Raw genomic sequence first — 26,557 nt, forward strand, 5'->3', positions numbered from 1 at the left:
GCAACCCTATCCCTTTTAATTTTTTATTTTGAAACAAGGTCTTACTAATTTACTGAGACTAGCCTAGAACTTGGATCCATCGGCTTCAGCTGCTGGGATGAGTGTACCACTGTGCCCAGCTTGCAGCTACATTTTGATATGTAAAATTATCATTATTCAATTTAAGATATCTACTAATTTTTATTGTGACGATTTTATTTGACCCATAAGGTACTTAAAAGTAAATTTCTTGGTTTTAAAACAGGAGGGATTTTCTATCTACATTTGTTCTGAATTTCTTAATTGTGTGTGGTTAGACATGCTTGATGTGATTTTAATGTGTTGGAAGGTACCTTGTCCTATGGCCCCCGTGTGGTCAATTTTGGTTAATGTCCCATTTGACTTTGAAAGTACATGCAGTTCGCAGTTGCTGGGTAACACTTTCCAGTGCTCACATTAAGCCCATCTATTTATTTCATGTTTCAAGCTTCTTGTGTCATTACTGATTTTGTGTCCATTTATCTGGTTCGTCAGTGAGAAGCGTTTTGCGTCTCCACTGTGGCCGTGGACATGTCCCCCACAGGTCTTGTTTCACATGCAGAGGCCTGGTCTGGTGCAACATGACCAGGACCCACACATCTCCTGGCAGACAGGACCTGTCCACTGTGAAGGGCCCCTTATGGAGCTGTGTTTCACCCTATTCCTGCTTTTGTCTGTCAGTCTGCTGCAGCAGGCGGTGTTCACATTAAGGATCCTTTCTAGTTCTTTCACTCTTGACCTCTCTTCTAAGTGGCATACGTAGGGCATTATCTTCATCCAGTGCAACAATTTTTGCCTTTTAATTGATAAAATTTAACCATTTATGTTTAGTGAAATTAATTCCTCTTTGTTTCCTTTTTGTTATTCTCATTGTCAATTTTATTCTCCTTTCTTGACTTCTGAGCTGATATTTTCATGGAAAAATCTGAACACATAAGGAAGTGTAGCACAATGAAGCCCCTATTCTGAGACTCAGCTTCCAGTTAGCAACATGCAGCCACTGTCACTTCACTTCACTTCACCCCTCAACTCCCTCCATACACTGGTATCTTAAAGTAAATCCTAGATGTCATGTAATTTTGTCTCTCAAAATTTCAGTATGTCCTGTAAAAGAACAGGCTTGAAAACAGCCCACTACCCTTCAAATGACCCCACTGTATTACTGCTTCAGAATTGTTAAACATTTAGTTTGTTTGAATTTTCTAACCTAATTTTCTAGCCTTTACAGTTGACTTGTCTAAATTGGGACCCCTAAGAATCCACACATCTTGTTGGGCTCCTACGTCTCAAGTAACTTCTCATCTGCATAGTTCACCTCTTGCTCTTTCCTTGACACTTATTTGTAGAAGAAACAAGATGCGGGGTTCTTGTTCTGCAGAGGCGTCCCTGTAATGCTGTCTCCTGTGGCCTGGAAGTTGGTCCCTAGATCACAGTCTGAGAACATTTGCTGACAAGAGTCTTTGGCGGTAGTGCTGGGCCACCAACAATGGCTGCTGACTGTGTGTGTGTGAAGTTAAGATTAGTCAATAGGGGTGGGACGTGGACAGGTGTCCCCTCAGCCTAGAAGTTACCTGTTAATTTACCCTGCTGATGGCCACCTGGGAAACCTCAGCCATTATGTCCACTGCAGCTGTGGCCTTTCTCCAGGGGTGCGAGAGCCTCAGAGCAGCACTCCCATGCACCCTCCACACCCCGTAGCTCTGTACCTATGTCAGATCTCAGGCATCCCAGTTGTAGGCTGTTGCACACTGCTGCTGGTGGGCTTGTGTCCAGTCCCTTTCTGCTGTGACAGCATATGTAGACAATGGGAGCTTATGTGGCTCATGGCCCTGGAGGTTAGGAGCCCAAGAACATGGTGTGGTCATCTGGAGGGCCTGGCGCTACCATGACATGGTGGAGGGGACAAGAATGAAAGGAAACATTACTGGTTAAATCTTCCCACTTATCAGGAAACCACTTCCACAAAATAGGCAGTGCCCTGTGACACTTACCACGGCAATCAAATGTCACATGAGGTTAAGGGCGCTGTACCATCACAGGTCAAGGGTGTGCATTCCTGGGTTTAAGTCATGTTCTGCACTGAGTAGCTGTGGCGGTCCCTGTTGCCTTAGATCCCCCTCTGCAAGATGGGCGTGGTGAGGTTGTGAGGCCCCCACGATTTGATCCCCCTGAAGTGCTTGGGCTGGGGCCAGGAACACAGCAAGTGTTCAATAAAGGCTAGTGGCTGACAGCGGGAACCTGCCCCCTTTGTTTCTGCATACCCTCACACCTCATGCCACCGTGACACTCAGCCAAGAGTGAGCCTGGTGTCCTCGTGTCCTCACTGCGTCCTTCCCCAGGTGTGTGTGGCCCCCTTCTCCTCCTCCCGTCCTGGCACTGGGGCCAGAGGCTCTGTGCGCTTCTGCAGGCTGGATGCCATCTCCCAGCCTGCCCTGGCCATGCGTTCTGGCTCTGCCCTTTGAGGGGGGACAGAGTCCTCTTGGGTCCCGCCTTTGTTTTCCATGTTTGATTGCAGCTGTCCTCAGAAGAGGGGCCTCAGAGCAGGGCATATGACATTCGTCCCAGGACGGCTTCCTCAGGTTCTCTCCACTGCCACAGAGGGCTTCACACCGGAGGAAGTCCGTCCTGTCACACCCACACCTTCCTCTCTCCCCTGGCCTCCAGGGAGGAACTGGGGGGCGGCCTGGAGGCTTCTTGTCCCACGTGCACACAGGTGTGCAATTGCACATGCATTTAAGCACACACATGCACACCCACCTTGGTGGTCTCAACGGCTCTCCCACTCCCACTGCAGGGGACTCGGAGCAGGAAGTGATGTTGACTACCAAGATCCCCAAGGCCACTGTTGGGGGCCTGAGCCCCTCCAAGGGCTACACCTTGCAGATCTTCAAGCTCACTGGCTCTGGGCCTGTCCTGCTGGTACGGAGGGAGTTTGTGAGTAAGTCCACCGTCCTGCCCTGGATCCCAGTCTGGGGTGGACATGGATGCCAGGGTTCTGGGCTGAGAGGTGGGACCTGGGTTGGTACCCTGGCTCACTCCATGAGGTGCCTCTGGGTCTTGATTCCTGCTCCTGATGTCTCTGCCCAGCCCCGGGGTCAGAGGGTGGTTTGTGGAGCCCACAGTGTGCTCTCCTGGGAAGAGTGTGTGTGCAGGCCCTCAGCTCTCGGCCTCAAGGGTGGTGTCCTGACAGCCCCTCATCTCTCTGCAGTTGAAGACCTGAAGAGTAACTCCCTGGGCAAGAGCAGCCAGAGGCCACCAGGGGCAGCTCTGGAGCCCACCCCTTCCCACAGGGGAGCCCCAGATCCTGAGCAGGTCTCTGACTCCAGAGTCACCTTCACCCCAAGCCAAGACCCTCCCATTCTCGGTGTGTCAAAGTGGAGTGAGAGTGAGCTGCTGGGGAGGAAGGGAGCAACCTGGGGCATCTCCTGTTTCTCACCATGTAGCCAGGAAGTTCTTCCCTATGTCTGACAGAGCACTCTTCAGCTTTAACTTCAGCTTGTCTGTCGTGCTCCTAGCTTCTCTCAAACCCAGGCACTGGGGGCAGAGGTAGCAGATCCCTCGGGAGCCCCCTGGTCTGGGAGGTGAAGGTGGCAGCTGACTCTCCACCCCCAGGAATACCCAGTGTGGGTCAGCAGCAGCTTGAGCAGCACTGGTCCTGGGGCCCTGTGGCGCAGGATCCTGCTCAACAGCCCCCAGACCTGGAGAGGCAGAGCCACTCTGTGGCCCCGGCCAGAAGGAGAGAGAAGCTGGGTAAGTGGGTGCTCTGTGGCATGGTGCAGGGCCGGATGGTCGGGTTGCCTCCAGGCTTGACCTGTCGATGGGTTCCTCAGAGGGAGGGGCTGCCCCTGCCCCTGGGCTTGGAGCTGAGGGAAGGGCTCTGTCACCCTTGGCACCACCCCTCTCAAGGGAGTTCTTGTGTCCAGGGCCCTGTGCCTCCACTGTGTGTTCCAGTGACTTGGGGCCTGTCGGACTACACTCCACCCACCAGGGCCCTAAGGGCGGAGTTTTGCCTCCCGCTTCAGACTGTGGTCTGATCCCCAGGGGTGGAGCACATCAACTATGCTGGGGGCCTCGTCCCTGGAGTCTGCTTGGCTCGGGGGCCCAGCCTGCCTGGCATGGTCCCTGCACAACTGTCAGGGAAACCACACAGGGGTTCCTTGTCTCCATGGAGCTATGGGGCCTCCGGACAAGCCCCAGCTGGCCTCCTCTGGGCAGCAGCAGCACTGCCTCATTCTCAGGTGGCTGTGCCTGAGCTGTCTGTGGACTGACCCCCTCACCCCTCAGCAACCCATGGGCATCTGGGCCTGGGCAGATGCAGACATCTCGGCTGCAGGGAGGCAGGGTGCGTGGACACTAGTGGAGGGCAGAAGCAGCCCCCAGAGCTAAGGCTACCATCAGCTCTCCTTCTGGAGGGTTTAGAGGGGCTGAGAGCACTGACCAGCGTGTCCATGGGATTTTCTGTTCAGCAATCCTCCAAGCCCTTGTCCCCTCAAGACCCAGCCAACCTCAGGGAAGGTGGTTCTGGGTCTGCAGCCAGACCAAGAGCAGCTCAGGGGCCTCACCCAGCATCTCACCCCCTCCTGCCCCAGCTGGCCCTGAGTTCCGCTGCACTCCCCCCACACCCACTGACATGGTCTTCCTGGTGGACGGGTCCTGGAGTATTGGCCGTGGCCACTTCCAGCACGTCAAGAACTTCCTGGCCAGTGTCATCTCACCCTTTGAGATTGGGCCCGATAAAGTCCAAGTTGGTGGGTACTACCCTTCAGCCTGCCCCGGGGTCAGCCCTCACAAGGCCTTTCCAGTTGAGGGAAGCCCTGGCCTTCCAGGTTTGCCCACAGCCAGGCGGAGGCTCCCTGCTGGCTGAAGTCCAAGGTCTGTGGGGTCATGCAGCCCACTCCCTGTGCCAAGCCCCCTGCTCCTACTGGGGCTGCTAACCTCGTCTGCGGGATAGGCTGCCCCCAGCAGGCCAATCTGGGCCCTGCAAAACTGTATCCCTGGGGGACCCCAGGAGGCTGTGTGCAGAGCCGGCAACCTCAGGATGGGTCCTGGCCTGCATGGTCTGACCCAAAACAGCCCAACAGTCCCCTCCCTGCAGGCCTGACTCAATACAGTGGAGACCCCCAGACCGAGTGGGACCTGAACTCCTTCCGCAGCAGTGGGGAGGTGCTGGCAGCTGTGCATGGCCTCCGCTACAAGGGAGGGAACACGTTCACAGGTACCACCTGGCCCCACATCTACTGGGTGGACCCTGAACCCTTGCTTGCCCTGTTGGTCCACCTCACACCCTGAAAACTTGTGAGAAGCTGGGGAAATACCTTCATGAAGGGCAGAAGCACTCTTTGTTTGTCTTTGGCAAAAACGTGGGCCTCTCTCCCACATCTTGCTGAAAGTGAGTGGCCCCTCTGACCTCACAGTTACTGCGGCACCCCTGCATGTGTCTAGCTGGACTTGGGCGCTGCCGTGCTGACCATGAATGCCCTCCTGAAGAAGAGGAGCCTCCTGCTCCTGGGTGCCTCAGCCTGGTGGGGTTAGACTGCTGGGGCGGGGGATGAACTGAGAGCCTAGGAACAGCCAAGGCCAAGAGGCACCCGAGAGCCACTGACAGCCGGTAGCACCTGCCGTTTATTCCTACTGCTCCCAAGGCCTCGCCCTGACCCATGTGCTGGGGCAGAACCTGAAACCTTCAGCCGGTCTCCGTCCAGAGGCAGCCAAAGTGGTGATTCTCGTGACGGACGGCAAGTCCCAGGATGATGTGCACACTGCTGCCCGCGTCCTCAAGGACCTGGACGTTGACGTCTTCGCTGTGGGTGAGCCCTGTGCGGCCTGGGCTGGAGTTCTCTCATAGCTAGAAGGCTCTGGAGAGCAGATGAGTCTGCACCCTGGCTTTACCCTCATGGCTGTGGAACCGGGTGGGCCTGGCCTCTGGGCCTCAGCTTCCACTGCTGTGGTGCCCAGGCAGTAAATCCCTGCTCTGGGGTGTACACTGGAGCCAGCACCTGCACACTTGGGCACTGCCAACACCCTACTAGGTTTTGTGCCGTGTTCACTGAGCAGCCTGCAAGCCCATCCTTCACCTGGCCAGCACCTCTGTGCCTGGTGACCTACCCACCTCCTGCCCTGGCTGCCACCAGGAGGGTCATGCCTCTGCACTGCCTGATACTCAACCCTGTCCTATGGGGAAGAAACTGTAGACTTGGGGGTCCTCCTGGGAACCCCTAGTCTCTCACTCATATGCACTCCACCCAGCACCTATGTGGTCTGACCATCTGCCCAGCTCCAGGGCCCACCAGGCATGGGCTCAGGGTGAGGTTCAGCCTGGCCTTGGTCCTGTCTCTCACTGGGGCCCCCTGGGGTCCTAGGCATGTGGCCCCTCTGTAGTTCCATCAAGCTGGACGAGGAGCCAGCCAGGTGGCAACCTGCTCCCTTTGCCCCCGAGCAGGTGTGAAGAATGCTGATGAGGCAGAACTGAAGGTCCTGGCATCCCAGCCCCTGGACATCACTGTGCACAATGTGCTGGACTTCCCCCAGCTGGCCACCCTGGCTGGCCTGCTCAGCCGCCTCATTTGCCAGAAGGTGCAAGGCAGGAGCCTGAGCAGGGCCCCAGGTGAGGGGGTGGGGCCCTTCCAGGCCCTGCCAGCTGCTGTGGGCAGAGGGCCAGGAGGCCATGCTCCCACATGGTGCACCACAGCCTTGAGGGGCCTGAGCCCCCACTTGGGGCATCTGTTGTGGAGGGCCTGGGGGAGTGATCCTCCTGTCCCTCTTCAGTAGCCACCAGGGAAGCAGACAGAGCTGGCCACTTGGGCCCTGACCACCACCCTGCCCACCCACAGTCACTCCAGAAGATGCTCCGGCCCTGGAACCCCTCCCGGGGCCCAGCAGCCTGGTCCTGACCCAGATCACCTCCTCCAGCGTCCACGTGTCCTGGACTCCAGCCCCCCAGCTGCCCCTTGAGTATCTGATCGTGTGGCAGTCGTCCAGGGGTGGCACCCCCCAAGAGGTGAGAGGGATCCTGGCCTCCCCCAGCCACGCGGAGCAGGGCAGCTGACGGGGCTCACGAGCCTCGGCTCAGGCAGGAATCTGATAAGGCTGAGCTGGAGTCAAGGCGGGAGCGGCCACTGCCTCCCCGGGCTTGGGAGCCGAGACAGGCTGGCCCTGCTCATGTGCACCTCAGCGGAAGCCGTGAGCAGGGCCATCGGGGGTGGCTGAGGACCCAGGGGTGTGGCTTTGACTGGCAGGGGAGGGGTTAAGTGATTGTCTTCTGCCCATGCTCCCTCAGAGCAGGCTGCTGCTCTGCTCCGGGCTGGGAACCCTGATTTGCAGGAAGGGAGACGCAGTTTTCCTGTCCCTCGGTGCCCCATGCCGCCCAGTTCTGCTCTGTTTCAGCTGGTGGTCGGAGGGCCCGCCTCATCTGTGCAGCTTTGCAACCTGACCTCCAGCTCCGAGTACCTGGTCTCTGTGCTCCCTGTCTACAAGGACAGGGTTGGCAAGGGCCTGCAGGGTCTGGTGACTACAGGTAGGTGGGGTGCATGTGGCCCCTTCTCTCCCTTTGGGGTTTGGCACCAGCAGGGAGGTGCGGTCGGCAAACCTGGGTCAGAACCATCCCTACAAGTCTCAGTCCCTGGGCCCCTCTACCCTGGTGAACACCAGGAGAGTCGTTCATTCTGTTGCCACACCTCAGCCATTGCTACCCTGCTCACATTGTCCTCAGAGCCCCCACCCTGCCTGGCCACAGCACATGGCTAAGGTCACTAATTAGCAGCTCCAGCCCCCTCCAAAGGATTGCCAGGAGTGCCCCTTTAACAGTTCTACTGACAGAGGAGCCACATGCCACCAAAGTACCCAGTTACAGTGGATGGTGCAGGGGCTGTCAGTGATCCAGAGATGGGCTGCTGTCACCACAGCTTCCCTCCCCATCTGCTCAGCCCCTTGCGCAGCCCTGCACCCTCTCTCTGCTCTGTGTCCTGTCATTCAGAGAAACAGCACCACACCACATACCCTGTGGCCTTTGGGAAGCCCCTGAAGACTCTGGAGGCTGCACCCCCCTACCTTGGGGCAGATGGCCTTAGACCTGTGGGGAGGTCCAGCTCCCCAACAGCCACGAGCCCCAAAACTTGGCCTCAGTGAAGTTTGGAAAAGTGCTTAGACTCCTGGGCCCCACGATGTTGCCTACGAGGAACACCTAAAATTGGACTTAGAGAAATCATTTTGTGGTTAGAGGAGGGCCCCCTTGTCAGTGGGCATGATTTATGCACATGCCATGTTCCCAAAGTGCCCCTGACAGTCGCCTTTCCCCAGCACCCCTGCCTCCACCGCGGGCACTGACCCTGGTGACAGCAACACCCAGGACGCTCCGCCTGGCCTGGCAGTCCTCTGCCGGGGCCACCCAGTACCTGGTTCGATGCTTATCAGCCTCCCCAGGGGGCAAGGAGGAAAAGAAGGAGGTGCGCCTGGGGGCAGGGGAGGAGAAAGGTGGGGGAGCATCGGGGGCAGGGCTGGGCACAGGGACAGCGTGTTCCCTTCCCCAGGTGCAGGTAGGGCGGCCTGAGGTGCTGCTGGACGGCCTGGAACCAGGCAGAGACTACCAGATCTTGGTGCAGAGCCTGCGAGGGCCAGAGGCCAGCGAGGCCCGGAGCATCCACATCAGGACCCGTGAGTGTCCCCTCTGGTTCCAGAGGCTTCCATGGTAGGAGCCCCAGACCTCTCTGTCCTCTCCCATCCTCATCTCAGGCACGGGGCGAGGGTGGCATGCCATCCCCTGAAGCCTGGATGTGCTCTGCAGCTGCCCTGGCCCCACCAAGGCACCTGGGCTTCTCAGACGTGAGCCACGACTCAGCCCGTGTGTCCTGGGAGGGCACCCAGAGGCCCATGCGCTTGGTCAGGGTCAGCTACATCTCCAGTGATGGTGGTCACTCAGGGCAGGTGAGAGGACCTGCCTGGGGCTCAAATGCGGTGAGAGCTGCTGAGGGACCAGGGTGCACGTGCAGACCGTGGGGGGGCCCAGAACCCTCAGCCCCACCATGTAGTCTCCCAGGCCTCTCCCTGCTTGGCGTGTCGCGCCCACGACTGCCCCGTCCCCCACACCTGACCTGGGGGCTCATGTCTTTAGCCCCACCTTGGCCACTGAGGGACTCCAGTGGGATCTGGAGGGACATGAGGTAGAGAATCAATACAGGTACATGCAGTGACACCGTGGAGCAGCTGTAGGTGCCCCCACTTCAGGGTCTATGGGGGGCTTCCTGGGTCTCTGGTCCACCCCATTTTCTGCATTTTTGGGGCCACAGAGTAGTGGTGGCTGCAGGTCCCAGGCCTGGATCTCTGCCCTGAGAGGGGCTCTGGGTGCCCACTGGGTCTGCCCATGCCCCCTACAGACAGAGGCTCCTGGGAATGCTACATGGGCTGCTCTAGGACCCCTCTTCTCCTCTACCACCTACACTGTTCGTATCACCTGCCTCTACCTTGGGGGAGGCTCCTCCACGCTGACTGGCCGTGTGACCACAAGTGAGTATCGGGAGGTCAGGTCTGGGGCCAAGAGATGGATGGGCTGATCCTGCTCTACTGGACCATTTAAATCAACACACGTCCACTGAGCATCTCCTCTGGGCCAGAGCTGAGCCAGGTGGGGCAAGTGGCTGGAGAGGTGTGAGGGGAGGGTACAGTGGCCTGGGACTCAGGGATACTCCTCTGTGTGTCCCTCTTGGCTCCTGGCCAGCACTCTAAGCCCAGCTGCTGCCTCACCTTCCAGGGAAAGCCCCCAGCCCGAGCCAGCTGTCGGTGACAGAGCTGCCAGGGGATGCAGTCAGGCTGGTGTGGGCAGCGGCAGCCTCATCGGGCGTACTGGTCTACCAGATCAAGTGGACACCCCTGGGAGACGGGCAGGCCCATGAGGTGCGGTAGGGAGGGCAGGCTGGCTGTTCAGAGGAGACCCTCCCACCCCAGGTGCTGAGGCCAAGCGGGGGCTTGGGCCCTATGTGCCCACCCCAGTTCTGCATCCTGGGGACACCTCTCTGCCCGGGGCCTGGGATCCAGACCCCCAGCGTGAGGTTCCCCATGAGCCGGTGAACACCTAGACTCTCATCTCTCCAGATCTCTGTCCCAGGAACCCTGAGCACAGCTGTCCTGCCTGACCTGGGGAAGCACACAGAGTATGAGATCACCATCCTGGCCTACTACAGGGACGGGGCCCGCAGTGACCCTGTGTCCCTCCGCTACTCCCCCTGTAGGTAGTCCTCTCTCCATTTTTCTAGATTGGGGCAGGACCAACCCAAAGGAGAACCCAGACTCCCCTGAGACTTCAGACCCCAAACCACTGGCAGGCAGAGTCTAAAAGTCCCTGACCTCTGGGCCTGAATGCTGGCAGTTGTGGGGCTTCAGTGAGCTCCTGTGGAGGACAGGTGTTCCAGAGTTGACCAAGGGTCCACATCACCAGGCATGGGTGATAGCTCTGTGCTGGGACAGCAGGACCTGCTGTGGGGGGCTGATGTCTGAGTGCCGCACTGGGAAGCCTAGGGCGGCACTGGGGGTGTGGGGTGGCAAGGGGGCGTGGTGTGTCACTGGGGGCATGGTGCGGCGATGGGGGCGTGGTGCAGCGATGGGGGCATGGTGCAGGTTGGGAAGCAGAGTGCCCAGTTCAGCACAGGTTAGGTCCCCTGCCTGCAGAGTGGCCCCTTGTGGAGGGCCCTGAGCCCCACACTGCCTCTGCTGTTGCTAGCTGCAGCAAGAAGAAGTCCCCCCTCCAGCCTGGCTCTGTCCTCGGAGACTCCCAACAGCCTTCGGGTCAGCTGGACACCCCCAAGTGGCCATGTTCTCCACTACCGGCTCACCTACACGCCTGCCACAGGCTCCAGACCTGATCAATCAGTAAGTCTGTGGAGAGCAGCAGCCACCCAATGAGGGACCTTCTAGGGTGGGGGAGGTCAGTGGGTGAAATGTGGCCCACCCTGTGTGCTGAGGGTGGCCTCAGACAGAAAAAAGCCAAGCCTCATAGTGAGCTCCTCCAGGAGGAGCCCACTTAGGTGACTCCTGCCCCTCAGATCTCTGTGCCAGGGCCCAGGAACCACACCGTGCTCTCTGACTTGCTAGCTGCCACCAAGTACAAGGTCCTGGTCTCAGCTGTCTATGGAGCAGGGGAGAGTGTGGCAGTGTCTGCCATGGGCTGGACAGGTAAGTGGGCACCAAGACCCCAGACCCAGACAGACCCAGATCTAGCCAGACGCCAGAAGGGAGATGGAGGTGACCTTGAGAAGCCATCTCATTCTAAAATGATGACCTGATTCAGGTTAGAGCACAACAATCAGAACGGAGCTCTGCAGGTCTTGCAGTCAGCACTCCCACTCTGGCCTCAGCTGCTGGTGCCGTCAGGACTGGCTGGTACTGGGGTGTCTGGGATGTGAAGGGGCAGAGTGAGCGGGATGCTGAGCACAGACATGAAGGAGGCCAGTTACATGAAAGAGCAGCCCGGGAGTCAGGGCTGACCTTGCCTTGAAGCATTTAGGACATGGACATGTCTCCACCGGGCCTGGAACCCCCCAAGAGCATGGCCAGGACCTAGCCAAGAAGAGTCCTTTCTTGCTATTATTTTGCACTGGTTTTCTTGGTCAGCTACAGCTGCTTGGAGCAGATGGCCTCAATGGCCATGCAGTCTCTCACCTCAACTCCCCCCTGGCATCTCTGCAGGATCATCTAGTTGTGGCTTGAATGCCCAAGGGGCAGAATCCTCATTACTCAGTGGACATGCTTCCTTCACCCACACCTGCCCTGGAACTAGCCCCAGAGCGACCTGTGTTCCTGAGTCTGATTGCCTCACACCCAACATCTCCTGGGCCTGCAGCTAGAGCCAGCACCCTCTCAGGGTGCTGCACCCAGAGAAGCCCTTAGCTTTGGCCCTGGGCCCTGCAGGGAGAGTGGAGCGCTTGCTCACTCAGTGAGATCCAGAGGTGGCAGGACTACCCTGTCCCTTTCCTAGAGGGACGGGTACCACAGGCCTTCAGTGCAGTAAGGGGGCAGGCAGGTGGAGATGCAGCACAGACCACCTGTGTCCACAAGAGAGATCAGGGTGTCATCATGCAGCGGCTGCTCCCTGGTGACTTGGTCAGGCTGAGGTGGCTCATGACCCTCTGTCTCCTTGCAGCAGCCTGCCCCACCCTCCACCTGGACAGCTCCCTCCCAGGTAGGTCCTGCACACCTGTGGCCAGTGCACTCTACCCTGCTTCTCTCAGGCTCTTTCTGAGGAATGGGGGTTGAGGGAGACCCACTGGAGACCCACCATAGGATTTCGGGTGCAGACTGCACCTTCTCGGATGGCCCCCTGAGGTTGGCAGGGCAGTTCCATTCCTGTTTCACAAGGGAGCAGAGGCTGGCCCAGGTCGGTGTCAGCTTGTGCAGGGCAGAAGCAAAGCTGAGTCTAGGCTTTTCTGGCCTCTGTGGAGCTTGCTGCTGCATGGAAGCTGGGTTTCCAGGTGCCAAGCCTGAGGGGTCCTCATTCATGTTTCACGAGGGCTGAGGTCCTCCTCAGAGAGTAGATGCTTGGCTTCAGGAACATGGCCAGGGAACTCTGCCAGCAGGGAGACGGTGGCAGGCAGATGTGCTAAGCCATGTGAAGGCTGTGCGTCCACCTGGGGGGCAGGCTGTGGCTGCCCTGGGCCCACTGTTGGGCCTGCAGGGCCAGTGGATGGCAGGCAGGAGAGACTGCAACCTTGAAAGAGCTGGAGCCTCTGCTGGCCTCCTGCTTGGGGCTGCTAGTCAGCCATGCACTGATTAGCGCCCAGCATAAGGTGAGATTCACCCCATACTTCGTGCCCAAGAAGGACCAGCTGCATTGAGGACCTGCCCAGGTTCCCATGACTCTGCTGGCTCAGGGCATGGCCCAGCCCTGAAGGATCAGGGGCCTGGAGGGTCCTCAGGCCATGTGCAGCAGAAGGGACCATGTATGGCTGTGGTGCTGGACAAGGGGAACTCAGCAAGGCCCTTCTTGGAGAGGAAAACAAACTTGGAGGCTGGGTGGGGTGGTGCGGGTGCTAGGGCTCTGCTTGTTGGGGGAGATGGGAGTTAGGGTCATGGTTGGGGCTGTGTGCCAGTGGTCCCACCTCGTCCATCTCTGGGCCTCCCACACTGAAACAGTTAGCCAGGGAAAGAGGAGTCATGGTCTGGGGTAGGGGTGGGCATGGAGAGCGAGGGGCTGGATTCTCCCAAGGGGCCAAGGTGGTGCTGCCCCAGAGGCTGCCCCAGACCCTTGCTCTCCAGCTCCCGCAGCCAGGCCACCCCTTCTCAGCACAGCCCCTTCTCCTGCCTCACCTTTCAGTCTGGACCTCTGCTCCAGCCTGTCATCTTTCCCTGTCCACCAGGATTTGACTTGATGGCAGCCTTCGGCCTGGTGGAGAAGGAGCACGCCTCTATTCGAGGTGTGGCCATGGAACCCTCAGCCTTGGGCCTGACCCCGACCTTCACACTCTTCAAGGATGCCCAGCTGACACGGCGGACTAGGTATGAGGGGCCAATGGGGCTGGAACTGCAAGTGGGGCTGTGGGAAGTCAGGTGGGCAGAGGTGGGCACAAGAAGGAGACTGACCACATCCCTGGCTCCCAGAGCCTATTGGCCCTGGCATCTCTTCATCACACTGCTGACTGGTTTCACCTGTGTGCTAGAAATTCCCATCTCACAGTCAGCAGATCTCGTGTGGAATGGGGCCTGCCCCTCAGCATGATCTGCAGCCATGCATGTGTCTTTCCCCACCTGGCCTGGGGACTGGTCCCCTAGCTGCGTCCTGAACACGGTCCACGATGCTGCCAAGTTAGCAGCTGTAGCTGTAGAGGACGTGTGGTCCCCCTTTACCCCAACACCTTGAGTCACAGACCTGCACTGCGGTGCACGTGGCATGGTAACAGCAAGAGCAGGCGCTGACTTCCCAGATCCCCAAAGGACTGACAGGGCCACGTGCCAGAAATTACCAGTAGGGTCTAACTGAGGCATGCAGGGGCACTGGGGCCCGTGGCCCTGAGCAGGTGGCCAGAAGGGCCGGGAGGCTTCTCCAGGTCCCTGCTTTCTGGGCCACACAGATGCAGGTTGCAGCCAGCCTGGGGGCCCAGTGAAGAGGTTAGAGAGGCTGCATCAGGGTAGCACTGTCTGGAGATGCCAGGTCCCTGGGCCTCGTGGCACAGCTATCCACCACGGGCAGCGCCGCCTCCTGTTGCTGTGCTCGCGCTAGAGGCATCTCCTTCAGGGGTGGTCTGTTCTTTTATCCTTTTATTTTTATTTTTGTGATTCTAGGAGTGGAACCCAGGGGTGCTCTACCACTGAGCCACATCCCCAGCCCCTTTTTGTTTTTATTTGGGACAGAGTCTCACTAGGCTGCCATCAGCCTCCCAAGATTGTAGGCACATGCCACTGCACCCACTGTTTTTTTAAATAACCACATTTTATTTTAGATTTAAATATGCTTTAAATGGATGCATGGACACATAAACATGGTGCCTGTTAACGGGGCATGGTGTGGTGTTTCCATACAAGCACAGTTGTGAGGTCTTTGGGTCCAGTAGGCACTCCTGCCCCCTCACGCATTCCAACGCTCTCACCGCGTTGCGGAGGAGACAAACCTCTCTTCTCCCGTGATGGCGTGGCTCTCCTGCGGCGTGGATGTGGTAGCCAGCACTCGCCCTCTGCCTCTAGAGCCACTGCTATAGCTGCCGCAGGAGAGAGACCACCTCACTTCCCCAGGTTGCTGCGAACGAATGGCAGGCCCCTTCTTCCCTGTGGCCATCAGCCTTTCTCTGGGTCTAATCCCATGTGTCCTTCTCTGTCCTCAGCAGGTGGACGCTTGGGTGGCTCCCCTGTTGTGGGTGGTGCTACAGTGACCATGGAGGGCGGGATCCTCTGTACCCCGACTTCACCTGCTCTGGACCTGTGGGGACAGCAGCTCCCCCTGCTGCCCCGTGGCTGTGCTCAGCACCGTCCCACCCTGTGCAGCCCCTCCCCCCAGCACTGACCTTGCTGTCTGGGTAACAGCTGTTTTGCCTCAGGGGTGGCTTTGACCTGCACTTCTCAGATGATCAGCGATGCTGGGCACTTGTTCCTCTGCCTGCTGGCCATTTGTGTGTCTTCTCTCGAGCACGGTCGCTGACACCTGCCCCCTTTTGCCCCCATTTTCTTCGTAGGGTGGTGTGGAAGTGCTGCTGCAGAAGCGGTGGCCCCATCCCTCCCGTCTGGGCTTTCACCGCTGTTCTGCTGGGTGGGCAGGAGGGATGCTCCCACTGCCTGGAGCCCTGCTCTCCACCCCCTGCCTCTGGCCCCACCTTGCACCAAGGTGTTCGGCGTCCCAGCCGCCATTCCTCAGTCACCCGTCTCAGGTGCCGGCCACCAGCCTGCAGGCTACATGGTGCTTCGGTGCTGCCTGCTCTCCTTTTTGAGCTCCAGAAGGGGACAGAGGTTTCCCAGGTGTGCGTACCCAGCACAGACGCATCTGCACCATGGCAGCTGCACTGAGGGGCCTCAGTCCCCCACCTTCTCGTGGTGCGGTCAGGAAGGTCCCCAAGGAGGCAGCAGACAAGAGCCACCGGCAGAGAGTGGGGAGTGCTCAGGAGGAAGGAGCAGCCGTGCCACGGCCTTGGGGTCAGGGTGCTTAAAGCCTTGCAGGAAGTGGTGGGGCTGGGTCTTCCCAGCCCCTGGTTTTTATCCCAAGAGCACGTGAAGGCCAGGTAGGAGGCTGCAGGCTCTGGGGAGCACTTCTACTGTGTGACCAGAGACCCCTCCCCTGCCCCTCAGTGCACCTGGGTCTGCACAGGTCCTGGCCAGGAGCCCCCAGCCTGAGCACTAGGACAGCTGTGGTCAGTGGGCCAACTCCTGAGGGCAGCGCTGCCTATGTGCCTGTGGGCTCCCGGCCCTCAGGAGTAACCTGTGGATTCTCCTGGTGGGTCTTCTGCCACACAGGGACCCTGAAGCACAGGGCCTGGGTGAGCCCCTTCTAGGTGACCTTCACTGGCCAGGCCTCAGGGGAGGTAGAGGGCTGTGTCAGGCCAGGTGCCTTGAAGCTTCTTGGAGGGAATTCTATCCTTTACATACCCCATGTTACTCCTGGGGACACTGAGGCAGGGGAGACCCCAGCTTGGCCTTTAGACCATGGCCGTATGTACCCCCAGTCTGTGTTCTGGGGTACAGACGGTTGCCACACTCCGTCCACAGCTGGGAAGGCTGTGCATGCAGGCTCCACCATGATCAGCAGAGCAGCGCCAGGGTGAGGCTGGGGCTGCAGGGGGCCTGTGCCTGGGAGGCCTGGTCCAAGCCCAGCCACCCTCCATTCTGCTCACGCCCCCTCCCATGCCTCCAGCGACATCCACCCAGTGGCCCTGCCGCCTGAGCACACCATTGTCTTCCTTGTGCGCCTGCTCCCCGAGACACCCCGCGAAGCCTTTGCGCTGTGGCAGATGACGGCTGAAGACTTTCAGCCCCTCCTCGGGGTTCTTCTGGATGGTGACTGGGGCCCCGGGTCACCCTCGGCAGTTGGGAGGAATGGGAGCCCTGGCTTCACCCTTTCTTTGGTGCCCACCCTAAGCAAGAGCCAGGTGTCCTGAGCTTCCTCAGAGCTGCCCCCCTGCCCCTCACGGTGGAGACCTGCCAGGGTCCTGGGCATGGCCTTGGGTCCTGCAGCTCTCACAGTCTGTCCTTTCCCATCATTTGGGACCAGGGTGGTTGGGTAGGACAGAGCTTACCTGCTGCTCACCTCACCCTGGCAGCTGGCAGAAAGTCGCTGACCTACTTCAACCATGACCCCAGAGCTGCCTTGCAGGTGGCCACTTTCGACCTGCAGGAGGTGAAGAAGATCTTCTTCGGGAGCTACCACAAGGTCCTGGGAACTCTACTCAGCTGTACGGGCCCCGTCCCGCTTGCCAGCTGTCCCCATGTGCAGCTGCCTGCCCTGGAGCACCAGCACAAGTCCCTGAAAGTCAGGCGATAACCCACCTAGGTCCTCTGACCCTGACGTCCCTTTGTTTCAGTGGCCCTATTTTAATTTGGGTCAAAGTGCACTCTAGCCCTTCTCTTTGGGAGGCACCTGCTTTGGGAATTGCCCTGGAAGTCACATGGGATGTGGGTACCATCAGGACCCTGCCCAGGTCCCAGGTGGGCGACTCTTGTTCCACCTATTCTGACACCTTGGCCTGGCAGCTAGGCAGGTGCTGACCCTGCAACATCTACAGGTGCATGTGGCTGTGGGACACTCCAAGGTCAGACTGTATGTGGACTGCCAGAAGGTGGCTGAGAGGCCCATCGGAGAGGCTAGCTCACCCACCTCTGGCTTTGTCATGCTGGGGAGGCTGGCCAAGGCCAGGGGTCCCCGGAGCAGCTCAGCTACGGTGAGCCTGGTCTTTGTCCTGCTGGTCTGGTGAGGGCTGTCTCCAGGGACCTGCATCTGGCTGATGCCCCTGCTCCATAGTTCCAGCTTCAGATGCTGCAGATTGTGTGTAGTGACACCTGGGCAGATGAGGACAAGTGCTGTGAGCTTCCTGCATTGGTAGGTGGCCGTGAGGCTCTGGGTACCATCCCAGCCTTGAGTGTGTCCACCCCACACATCACAGAGGCTCAGGTAGACAGGCCTAAGCTTGTGCTGTGGGAGATCAGGGAAAGCTTCCTGGAGGAGGTGGCCTTTGGGGACCAGGGTGGTTGGGTAGGACAGATGCTGGGGGCAGGCCAGGAAGCCCCTACTGCAGTGGTTCTATTGGAGCCTGCTCCCCTTCTCGGTAGGCCCAGCAAGGTGCAGGCGGGCCAGGAATCCTCATCTAGCAAGGTGGAGGTCTCCCGGGCCTGCAGGAACCCCACACCCAAAGCCACATGCAGGGCCTTTGCTGGTCCCCTCAGTGCCCGGTACTGGCCTTGTCTATTCTGGGGGCCTCGGAGGGGAGTGGGAGGAAGCTACCCACCTGCCTGGGGTCTGTATGGGCACCTGGGAGGAGGCACCCAGGACCCAGCTGCTCTTAGAGGGACTCAGTGGCCTGAGTCCAGACCTACCTTGTTGCATTTCTGTCCCCGCCGTGCCCCACACAGAGTGTTTCCCTGGAGTCAGGCGTCTTTTCCGTGCTCAGCCCCAGGGTCAGATGAGAGCCAGGAGAGGGTCCATGAATGAGCAGTCTCCTTTCTTCCAGAGGGACGGAGAGACATGCCCTGTCTTCCCTTCTGCCTGCACCTGCTCTTCAGAGACTCCCGGGCCCCCAGGACCTCAAGGCCCTCCAGTGAGTCCAGTAGCCTCTACTCTGGGGGTGACTGAAACTCCAGGCCAAGGCATAGCCCTGGGGTGTGGCACCATTAACCAGCAGGACTCGAGGCTTGCCCACAGAGGGACGCCCTTCATCTGTCGCCTCTGCTGTGTCACTCCAGGCCACGAGCCCAGCCGTGGCCAAGCCCTTTCTCCCACTGGCTGGGCCTCCCTCCCCAAGCCCTGATCCTCCTGCCATGTCAGGCACGAACCCCTCTTCAGGCATTTCCTGAATGTCCCCTGTCTCCAGGGACCTGCTGGTGGTGGCTGGTAGGGTATGACGTGGCTAGCTGTGAGGGTCAGCCTCCAGGTGGCTCTGTTCTGGCTGCCCCAGGTTGGTATTCAGCTCACCTGCAGGAGGCAGGCGCTCCTGTGGGGCATGGCTTGAGAGGCCCCAGACCTCTGTCAGGAGCACTTCTTCAGGACGGTGTTGGGCAGATCTAGTTGCATACGGGGCTAGGGTTGGATCCAGAGACTCCTGATCCAGCCTGTGCCCAATGATGTAGACAGGGGTGCAGGGCTGGGTGGGGCTCGGGGTTGGGTGGAGCCTGGGTGGGGCTCGGGGTTGGGGTAGGACTGGGGACTCAGCCCTACTTGTGCTGTTGCAGGGCCTCCCTGGGAGGAATGGCACCCCAGGAGGACAGGGCCTCCCTGGGCCCAGGGTAAGTCTGTGAGGCCCAGGGGCTGTCTGGATCTTAACTCAGCAGCAGTTCATGTCACCCTCTCCTATAGAGAGAGGGTTCCCTGAGCTGCAGACAGGCCCGGTCCCCAATTCGGGGGTTGGCCTGGCCTCTCCTGTCACCTATGGGCCACCTGGACCTGATCTTGCTACTTAGTGAGCATTCCCTCTTCACTGTCCCCACGGGTAGGGTCAGCTCATGGCACAGACGAGGAAGCAGACTTGGGAGGTGAGGCCCCTGCCCAGTCGGTGGGCCCAGGCCTGTCTGGCTCTGAAGGCCGCCTTCTATTTCCTTCTACAGACACTTGCCAAAGGCCTCTGGACCAAGGGGGCGTAGGTGCCACAAGTACAGACTTGTTTGGCCCCACACACTGGTGCTGTCGCAGGCTCTGTGGGTGTCTGGCAGGGTCTGGCTCTGCAGAGGAGGCCGAAGATGGTGCCCCAGTGACAGCACCACACCTGTGTGGCTTGGGAGGCGCTCCCAGCTGGGCTCTGAGATGTTCAGAATGTTCAGTGCGCAGGGGCTGAGAGGCTGCCTCCCCCCAGCCCCACACCCTGCCTCCCACCCTGCACCTGCCTTGGCAGAGTGTCCTGGCAGGCTGGCCCGGTCCTCCCAATGAGCATGCGCCGCAGATGGTAGCCAGCTTGCATCAGAAGGGGGAGGTCGTGAACCTCCACGGCCCACGTCTCGCCCTGTGTACCACCAACCACGTGGGCCTGGTGCTGGGCAGGAGCACAGAGCTTGGGTATAGAAAGCCACACTGCCCCCTGGAGGCCAGGCGAGGCGGAGCAGCCTCTGTAGAGCAGGGGTGCACCCAGGGTGCCTGGCTGACACAGCGGCTGCCACCTTGCGTCCCTGTCCCTCATGTCTGCAGCAGGCAGCCTTTCCTGTGGGAAGCATGCCCTGGCTCCAGGGTGCCGCTGGCTTGTTTCTTCATGGGTGCTTCACATACTGTGCGCCAGCCTCACTCTGCGAAGGAGTCACAACTGTGTCCTTTGGCCTTGTTTGTGACAAGTGTTTTCACACAGATGTTCCTTTTTTTTTTTTGGTACTAGGGATTGAGCCCACTTTTACCACTGAGCCACACCCTAGCCCTTTTTATATTTTATTTTAAGACAGAGTCTCTCTAAGTTGCTTAGGGCCTCCTAAATTGTTGAGGCTGGGTTTGAACTCGTGATCCTCCTGCCTCAGCCTCCCGAGCTGCTGGGATTATAGGTGTGCACCATCGTGCCTGGAACAAGTAGCATTTTTATCATTTGAATCTTGCCCAGGAACTTGGCATCCTTCTGTTGTCCAGGTTTCTTTTGTGACTCTCCACGAGACTTTCAAGAAGTGGCTTATCTGGCCTGGGCTCTAGCTCACCCCAAACCTTGCATCTTTTCGTCACAGCTGTCACCAGGCCCTTCCCTCTCGCAGTGTCTGCCTGGCGGTTTCTGCAGGGCCGTCGTCTCTGAGCAACATTTTCCTATCCAGCTTTCTGAATGGATTGTCTGTGTGATTCTTGGTTTTCAGGTGGTTTTTCTTGACTCTCACTTCTGTTCTTGCCTAGTGGTATTGGTGAGCGCTGCAGAAGCCCACCCAGTGGTGTGCAGGTGTCTCAGCTTCCTCCTGGCGCTGGGGGACCCAGGGCTGCACAGTCCAGTGCAGAGTGCATGTGAAAGCCCGCATGTATTTTTTCATGTGATAGTAAAGTCCATTTACTCAAATTTATTGTGAGATTTGAAAATCAAGAGTGGACATGAGATGCTATGTGGTGCTTGCACAGTAGTCATGGGCACTGTCAGATACTTTTCTCTGGGAGATGTGTGTTATTTGTTTTGTGATGTCGCTGGATGAAGCCAGCTGGGCTCTGGGTCCTCACCACCAGCTTATGTTCTCTCTCTGACCCTGTGTTTACTTTTGTGCACTGATACTCATGACAAGGCCATGCAGTCTGCTTAGTAGAATGTGGAACATTCATATGCTAATTCAAAAAGTAATTTGAAAGGGTGCCCCTGCCCATTGGGGCCACTTGTCCAAGATGGGACTCCCAGACCAGAGGGCCCCTGAGGGGTTCAGAGCCTGGGCAGGTCTCCTCCCACCTCTCCTTTGCAGTTGGCTGCTGCGCTCTCTGGCTTCGCCCTGGTGATGTGATTGGCTGTTGTGATTGGCTTCAGGCTCCAGCTGCCTGGGTTGGGAGGCCAGGGAGCGGGGGCACAGAACTGGCTTGGCTCCCCTCTGTGTCTGCGGTCCTGGAGAAGCGACCTCCGCGGTTTGCGCTTGTAGACAGAGCTGTATGGGGACCCACCCAGGGGAGCATGAGGGCATCAGGGTGCTTCTGACCCTCTGGTGGAGGGGCCTGTGTGGCCTGGGTCTGGGCTGGTCAGGAAGCATGCCTTCTCAGCCCAAGCCCCCTGCCTGTGTTTCCAGGGAGAGCCAGGGCCACCTGGACAGACAGGACCTGAGGGCCCTGGAGGTCAGCAGGGGTCACCAGGGACCCAGGGCCGCACAGTCCAGGGACCTGTGGTAGGTGTACCCCACCCCCACCCACCTCCCCTCCACGCGTCCCTCTGTTACCCAGTTCACCTTCCCCTCCAGGGTCCACCAGGGTCAAAAGGAGAGAAGGGAGACCAGGGACTCCCAGGCTTACAGGTAGTATGGGCTGGGCTGTGGCTGGGCAGGGCCTTGGGCTGACCTCCTCCTCTGGGTATAACCTTTGCCCCTGCCTGGCCGGCTACCTCTGTTCCCTTCCAGGGCTACCCTGGCCAGCAAGGCACCCCTGGGAGAGTTGGCCTCCAGGGACCAAAGGTACTTGTTCTGGGCCAGAAGGTGTGTGCACTGGGAGAGAAGAGAGCCTGGGAAGGTCTTGGAGATGAAGGCTGGGGTGCGGGGGCAGGAGGGTGGGGCCCCAGCCCATACCAGGGTCAGGTGGGGGCAGCAGCTTGCGCTCTCTCCGGGGCAGGTGCGAGTCCCGCTGCCTTGGTGTGGCTCACCTGGCGTGCAGGCTGCTGCTGCTGCTGCTGCTGTGGGGCTGTTCCCATGGGAGGAGGTGTGGGCACAAGCCACACCCCAGCTCACCCTGCCTTTGCCCTTCAGGGAATGAGAGGACTAGAGGGACCTGCTGGCCAGCCTGGCCCCCCTGGCCCCAGGGTAGGCGTCACCTCCTCCACAAGCCCTCACCCAGAATGCTGAGGTCCTGGGAGCTGGGCAGGGCCAGTTTGGGAAGAAGGGATTGAACACTTCTGGCTCCTGACCAGGCCGACCCAAGAGGTGACCTGGAGGGGGCTTCTCTCCTGCACGAAGCAGCCACCACAGGGGCCTTCCTTACCTGTGGCAGAGATGCAGACCCACCCCTTCTCCACCCAACGCCACAGGACAGGGGTCACCAGGGCTCCTGGTTGGGCCTGCTAGGGATGGGTAGGCTAGGCTGGCTGTAGGAACCGGCCCCAGGCCCCCTGTCCCTCTGGGCAGACTTCCCAGCAGCCAGATCAGCAAAGGCAACCTGGGGATCCCTGGCCTTGAAAGGACCTTCTCTCCTGGGTCGAACCTCCCAGGGGGTCTTTGCTGTGAACTCAGTGCCTGGGAGACCCCTGAGGGGCAGTCTCAGGCTAGCTGCTGAAACACTGCTGGGCTCTCCCACAAGGACCCCCTCTGTGGAGTGGTTGTCCTCCAGTTTCTGGAGTGCATCAGGGAACTGATAGACAGCTGGGTGAGGGGCACGGGGGTCTGCCTAGGCACGAGGTGAGGTTTTCCTGGGTGCCAGGTTGGGGGCAGAACTGGGCCAGTTAGGGGAAGTGTCGAAACTTGAGGGCAGGGGGGTGGAGCTAAGGGCTATGGCCTCTACCAGGCAGTGGGGCTGGGGACACCGTTGTTTGGGAGCCAGGACAGAGGTGGGCAGATTCGCTGGGGGTGCCAGCCAAACCCTGTCTTCTGCATCTCTGCAGGGCTTCCAGGGCTTGGTAGGGGCCAGGGGCACCAACGGGGAACGAGGGCCTCCAGGAGCCGTGGGGCCTACAGTAAGTTCCCACCACCCGCCAGTCAGCTGAGGGGGCTCAAGCACAGCCTGTCCAGGTGTCCAAGCTCAGGACTTCCTGTGGGAGGCTGGCCTGCTCCTCACTTGGAGCCTGTGTGGAGCCAGTGGAGCTGGGCTGGTTCTGCCCTTCCCTGGCCTTGGGGCCACACTCAGGGAGAAGAGAACAGAGCAGCAGCCCTCTCTCAGGGGGCCCTCACCCCTGGGGAGCTGCTGCGGCCCACCTTATTTGGAGGCCGGGGCAGCCCCACAGGTCCCTTGGGAGGGCTCCAGGGCCTGGTGAGCTGGGGGAAGAGGGTGGTGGGCAGGCGCTCCAGCTCAGGCCTGCTCCAGCAGCTTCCGGTTGTTAGGGCCCCATCCCCAGCACTAAGGCCACAGCCAGGGCAGGTCCTTTGCAGCACAGTTCCAGCCCACTTGAGGACCGTCCCGCGGCAGGACAAAAAGCCCAGTTGCCTTCCCTGTGTGGCCGCTCCCAGGGTCTGGGGATTCAGCTCGGGCCACAGTGCCCAGGCACTGTCTGCACGTGTGGCACCAAGCTGCTTTCCTCTCCTGACTGCCTGTTCCCTCTGCGCCTCCTGCTGCAGGGGTTGCCCGGGCCCAAAGGGGAGCAAGGAGAGAAGGTGGGTGAGGCTGAAAGCCTGGGGTCTTCAGCTCAGCTCCTGCTATCGGGCCTTCCTGGGCGGCACTAGTTGGGGTCCCAAAGCCATGTCCTCCTTCCAGGGCGAACCTCAGTCCCTGGCCACCATCTTCCAGCTGGTGAGCCAGGCCTGTGAGTCGGCCATCCAGGGTGAGTGAGCCCTACCACCCGTCCTCACCTCCTACTCATGGCCTGCCCCACCCCTCCTCCCCAGCTCCCCCTCATGGTCTGCCCCCCCTCCCCAGCACATGTGCTGAGACTGCAGTCCTCCTTCCACGGAAGCACCAGGCCCCCGATGCCCATCTTGGTGGAGGCCGTGAAGCCAGGAGGGCATGGCCCCCCAGGGTCACCCAACAGGCTCCGCAAAGCCCTGCTTCCTGGAGAACAGGGGCGTGGGGGACACCACACTGAGGGCCGAGGTACTAGGTTCCCAGCCCTGAGGTAAAGTCAGGGCTGGTCCCTGGTTCTGGGGGTTTGTGCCTCTGGGGGTCTCCCCTTTGTGAGCAGTTGGCTGAATTCTGCCCTTGAACCTGACGGTGTCTCAGGGAACTGGGGGGAGCCACAGGTCCCATCTTTCCCAGGAGCTCTGAGGTCCCTCTGCTCTGGCCACAAGATAGCCCCACTTAGGGCTCAGGGACCCAAGGTGCTGCTCTCCTGAGCTTTGAGCACTCGCCTGGACCTGCTGCCCTGCCCAGGCACCCATCTTCCCTTCCACACAGAACCGTGCCATGACCTGCACCCCCGTCCCACCGCTCTCACCCACCTCCCCAGCACTCCTCCCCATGTCCAGGAGCCCTCCCATGGCTACCTCAACCCTTGCTCCTGGCCCATCCCTTCCTCTCAGGTGAGCCCTCAGCCCATGGTCAGATGGGCAGCCCTGGGCTGCAGGGGAACCAGCCTCCAGGTCCCCTGGAAGGCACAGGTGAGCCTGGGTCACAGCACTGGCCAGGGACACATCAGGAAGGCGGGCAGTGGGGTGAGGGGCACTTGGAAGGTGGGGTGGCCACCTGGGGGGCAGGAGCACTGGGCCCTACCACCAAGGTTGATGGTGATGCTCCTGGAGTGGGAGCTGAGCACAGGCCACAGGCAGGCAGGGGTGGGCCTCAGGAGGGGAGGCAGGGCCAACCTTGAGCCCAGAGTTGGGGCAGCAGGGGTGGGGGAGCCACAGAGTGCTAATTGAAGTAGCAGGAGTGAGTGGAGCCCTGGGCCTGGGAGGAGCCAGCAGTGGGAGTGGGTGGAGCCATTGGCCTGGGAGGAGCCAGCAGTGGGAGTGGGTGGAGCCGTGGGCCTGGGAGGAGCCAGCAGTGGGAGTGGGTGGAGCTGTGGGCCTGGGAGGGGCCAGGAGTGGGAGTGGGTGGAGCTGTGGGCTGGGAGGAGCCAGGAGTGGGAGTGGGTGGAGCTGTGGGCTGGGAGGAGCCAGGAGTGGGAGTGGGTGGAGCTGTGGGCTGGGAGGAGCCAGGAGTGGGAGTGGGTGGAGCTGTGGGCCTGGGAGGAGCCAGCAGTGGGAGTGGGTGGAGCTGTGGGCCTGGGAGGAGCCAGGAGTGGGAGTGGGTGGAGCTGTGGGCCTGGGAGGAGCCAGGAGTGGGAGTGGGTGGAGCTGTGGGCTGGGAGGAGCCAGCAGTGGGAGTGGGTGGAGCTGTGGGCCGGGAGGAGCCAGCAGTGGGAGTGGGTGGAGCTGTGGGCCTGGGAGGAGCCAGGAGTGGGAGTGGGTGGAGCTGTGGGCCTGGGAGGAGCCAGGAGTGGGAGTGGGTGGAGCCCTGGGCCTGGGAGGAGCCTGCAGTGGGAGTGGGTGGAGCCGTGGGCCTGGGAGGAGCCTGCAGTGGGAGTGGGTGGAGCTGTGGGCCTGGGAGGAGCCAGGAGTGGGAGTGGCTGGAGCCCTGGGCCTGGGAGGAGCCTGCAGTGGGAGTGGAGTCCTGACCAGGGTGAGCCCAGCTGGGAGGGTGTGCACCCAGGACACCTGGCTCCTGTGTGGAGCAGCTCCATGGAGGCCCATGGGAGGGCTCCTGGACAGGGGGAGGAGTGCTGGGGAGGTGGGTGAGAGCGGTGGGATGGGGGTGTAGGTTGTGGCACAGATGACCTCTGCCTTCCCTCAGGATGCAGGCACAAGGCAGCTGAGGAGCAGGACTTTGAGTAGTGCAGATGCTGGGCAGGGGAGGGAAGCTCCTGTGGGCCCCAACGCCTTGTTCCCTCTCAACAGACCAACCAGAGAGTGACTCGGAGCTCTGCTCTGCCCAAGGCCCAGCAGCACCTGGTGTGTGGAGAGCCAGGACGCTGGGATTCTCGGGGAGACCAGAGCCAGGCAGACTGGGCTGCTGAGTCCTAAGCTGGGGCTCGGCTCTCCAGGGCCCCTCCCAACGGGTCTGCTCCTGTCTCCTGCCAGGACATTCCTGGTGCTGCCCCAAGTAACCCTACACCTCCCACCCCGATGGCGACATTAAGCAGAACCTGTCCTGAAGAAGCCCAGGAGAACCTCAAGAAGAACCTGGGGCAGAAGCAGAGGGAGCCAGAGGCTGCGGCACATCCAGGGCCTCTCTCTGTAGCATTTCCAAGTTCAGATAAAGGCTGATTGCTTATCCATCAGCTCGAGGTGCCTGCTCATTGCTGAGGCCGGGTCTTCCCACCCCACTTTCTGGCTCACACAAAACCCGGCCAGGATTCCCACCCTGCTTCTCAGGCCTCCTCAAAGCTCATCCTGTGGCCACCCCTCACCCAAGACAGCAGATGCTCACCAACACAGTGGCCAGACGGTCGCCTAGAACTCCAGTCCCGCTGGGAGTGAGATCCAAACCCTCTGCCTGCAGCTCCAGACGTGCAGGTTTCCTGCTGTGCCCACCCATGGTCTTCACCTGCGCTGTGCCTTCTGCTGGGCTGCTCCCCAGGTGGTCGCCCCACTGCAGCGCCCTCCTCACAGCACCCCACCCCAGCCCCCGTTGCATCCAGATATGATGCCAAGGCCCTGTCTGCCTGGTCCCCCTTCT

At 60.0% G+C, this 26,557-nt stretch overlaps 1 protein-coding gene across 24 annotated transcripts in view; it reads left to right on the forward strand.

Annotated features, from left to right (window-relative positions):
* Nucleotides 1-26,159, forward strand: part of Col20a1 (collagen type XX alpha 1 chain) — a 33,405-nt gene extending 7,246 nt beyond the window's left edge. For 3 of the 24 annotated variants that reach the window (XM_058575363.1, XM_058575349.1, XM_058575358.1), the window contains 37 exons: nucleotides 2,683-2,731; nucleotides 2,813-2,937; nucleotides 3,227-3,382; nucleotides 3,631-3,768; nucleotides 4,608-4,766; nucleotides 5,114-5,233; nucleotides 5,661-5,825; nucleotides 6,458-6,622; nucleotides 6,849-7,015; nucleotides 7,402-7,531; nucleotides 8,314-8,459; nucleotides 8,544-8,667; nucleotides 8,798-8,937; nucleotides 9,387-9,516; nucleotides 9,761-9,903; nucleotides 10,102-10,234; nucleotides 10,727-10,875; nucleotides 11,049-11,178; nucleotides 12,146-12,184; nucleotides 13,359-13,497; nucleotides 16,334-16,476; nucleotides 16,740-16,849; nucleotides 17,202-17,357; nucleotides 17,438-17,515; nucleotides 18,144-18,230; nucleotides 18,862-18,915; nucleotides 21,343-21,438; nucleotides 21,511-21,564; nucleotides 21,667-21,720; nucleotides 22,009-22,062; nucleotides 22,857-22,928; nucleotides 23,419-23,562; nucleotides 23,663-23,729; nucleotides 23,825-23,998; nucleotides 24,424-24,501; nucleotides 25,777-25,830; nucleotides 25,960-26,159. In XM_058575363.1, coding sequence (XP_058431346.1) covers nucleotides 2,683-2,731; nucleotides 2,813-2,937; nucleotides 3,227-3,382; nucleotides 3,631-3,768; nucleotides 4,608-4,766; nucleotides 5,114-5,233; nucleotides 5,661-5,825; nucleotides 6,458-6,622; nucleotides 6,849-7,015; nucleotides 7,402-7,531; nucleotides 8,314-8,459; nucleotides 8,544-8,667; nucleotides 8,798-8,937; nucleotides 9,387-9,516; nucleotides 9,761-9,903; nucleotides 10,102-10,234; nucleotides 10,727-10,875; nucleotides 11,049-11,178; nucleotides 12,146-12,184; nucleotides 13,359-13,497; nucleotides 16,334-16,476; nucleotides 16,740-16,849; nucleotides 17,202-17,357; nucleotides 17,438-17,515; nucleotides 18,144-18,230; nucleotides 18,862-18,915; nucleotides 21,343-21,438; nucleotides 21,511-21,564; nucleotides 21,667-21,720; nucleotides 22,009-22,062; nucleotides 22,857-22,928; nucleotides 23,419-23,562; nucleotides 23,663-23,729; nucleotides 23,825-23,998; nucleotides 24,424-24,501; nucleotides 25,777-25,830; nucleotides 25,960-25,985 — 4,148 coding nt within the window. In that variant the 3' untranslated portion in view covers nucleotides 25,986-26,159. Of the gene's footprint in view, nucleotides 1-2,682; nucleotides 2,732-2,812; nucleotides 2,957-3,226; nucleotides 3,383-3,630; nucleotides 3,769-4,607; nucleotides 4,767-5,113; nucleotides 5,234-5,660; nucleotides 5,826-6,457; nucleotides 6,623-6,848; nucleotides 7,016-7,401; nucleotides 7,532-8,313; nucleotides 8,460-8,543; nucleotides 8,668-8,797; nucleotides 8,938-9,386; nucleotides 9,517-9,760; nucleotides 9,904-10,101; nucleotides 10,235-10,726; nucleotides 10,876-11,048; nucleotides 11,179-12,145; nucleotides 12,185-13,358; nucleotides 13,498-16,333; nucleotides 16,477-16,739; nucleotides 16,850-17,201; nucleotides 17,358-17,437; nucleotides 17,516-17,745; nucleotides 17,866-18,143; nucleotides 18,231-18,861; nucleotides 18,916-19,233; nucleotides 20,446-21,342; nucleotides 21,439-21,510; nucleotides 21,565-21,666; nucleotides 21,721-22,008; nucleotides 22,063-22,856; nucleotides 22,929-23,418; nucleotides 23,563-23,662; nucleotides 23,730-23,824; nucleotides 24,021-24,423; nucleotides 24,502-25,776; nucleotides 25,831-25,959 lie in introns of those variants that run through there. The other 21 variants (XM_058575350.1, XM_058575365.1, XM_058575360.1 and 18 more) reach the window with 19 other exon arrangements.
* The last annotated feature ends 398 nt before the right edge of the window (nucleotides 26,160-26,557 follow it).

Source organism: Marmota monax, unplaced genomic scaffold (genome assembly GCF_021218885.2).
Source record: "Marmota monax isolate L192 unplaced genomic scaffold, Marmota_monax_Labrador192_F-V1.1 WCK01_AAM20220418_F8-fsc00014, whole genome shotgun sequence".
Classification (NCBI taxonomy): Eukaryota; Metazoa; Chordata; class Mammalia; order Rodentia; family Sciuridae; genus Marmota; species Marmota monax.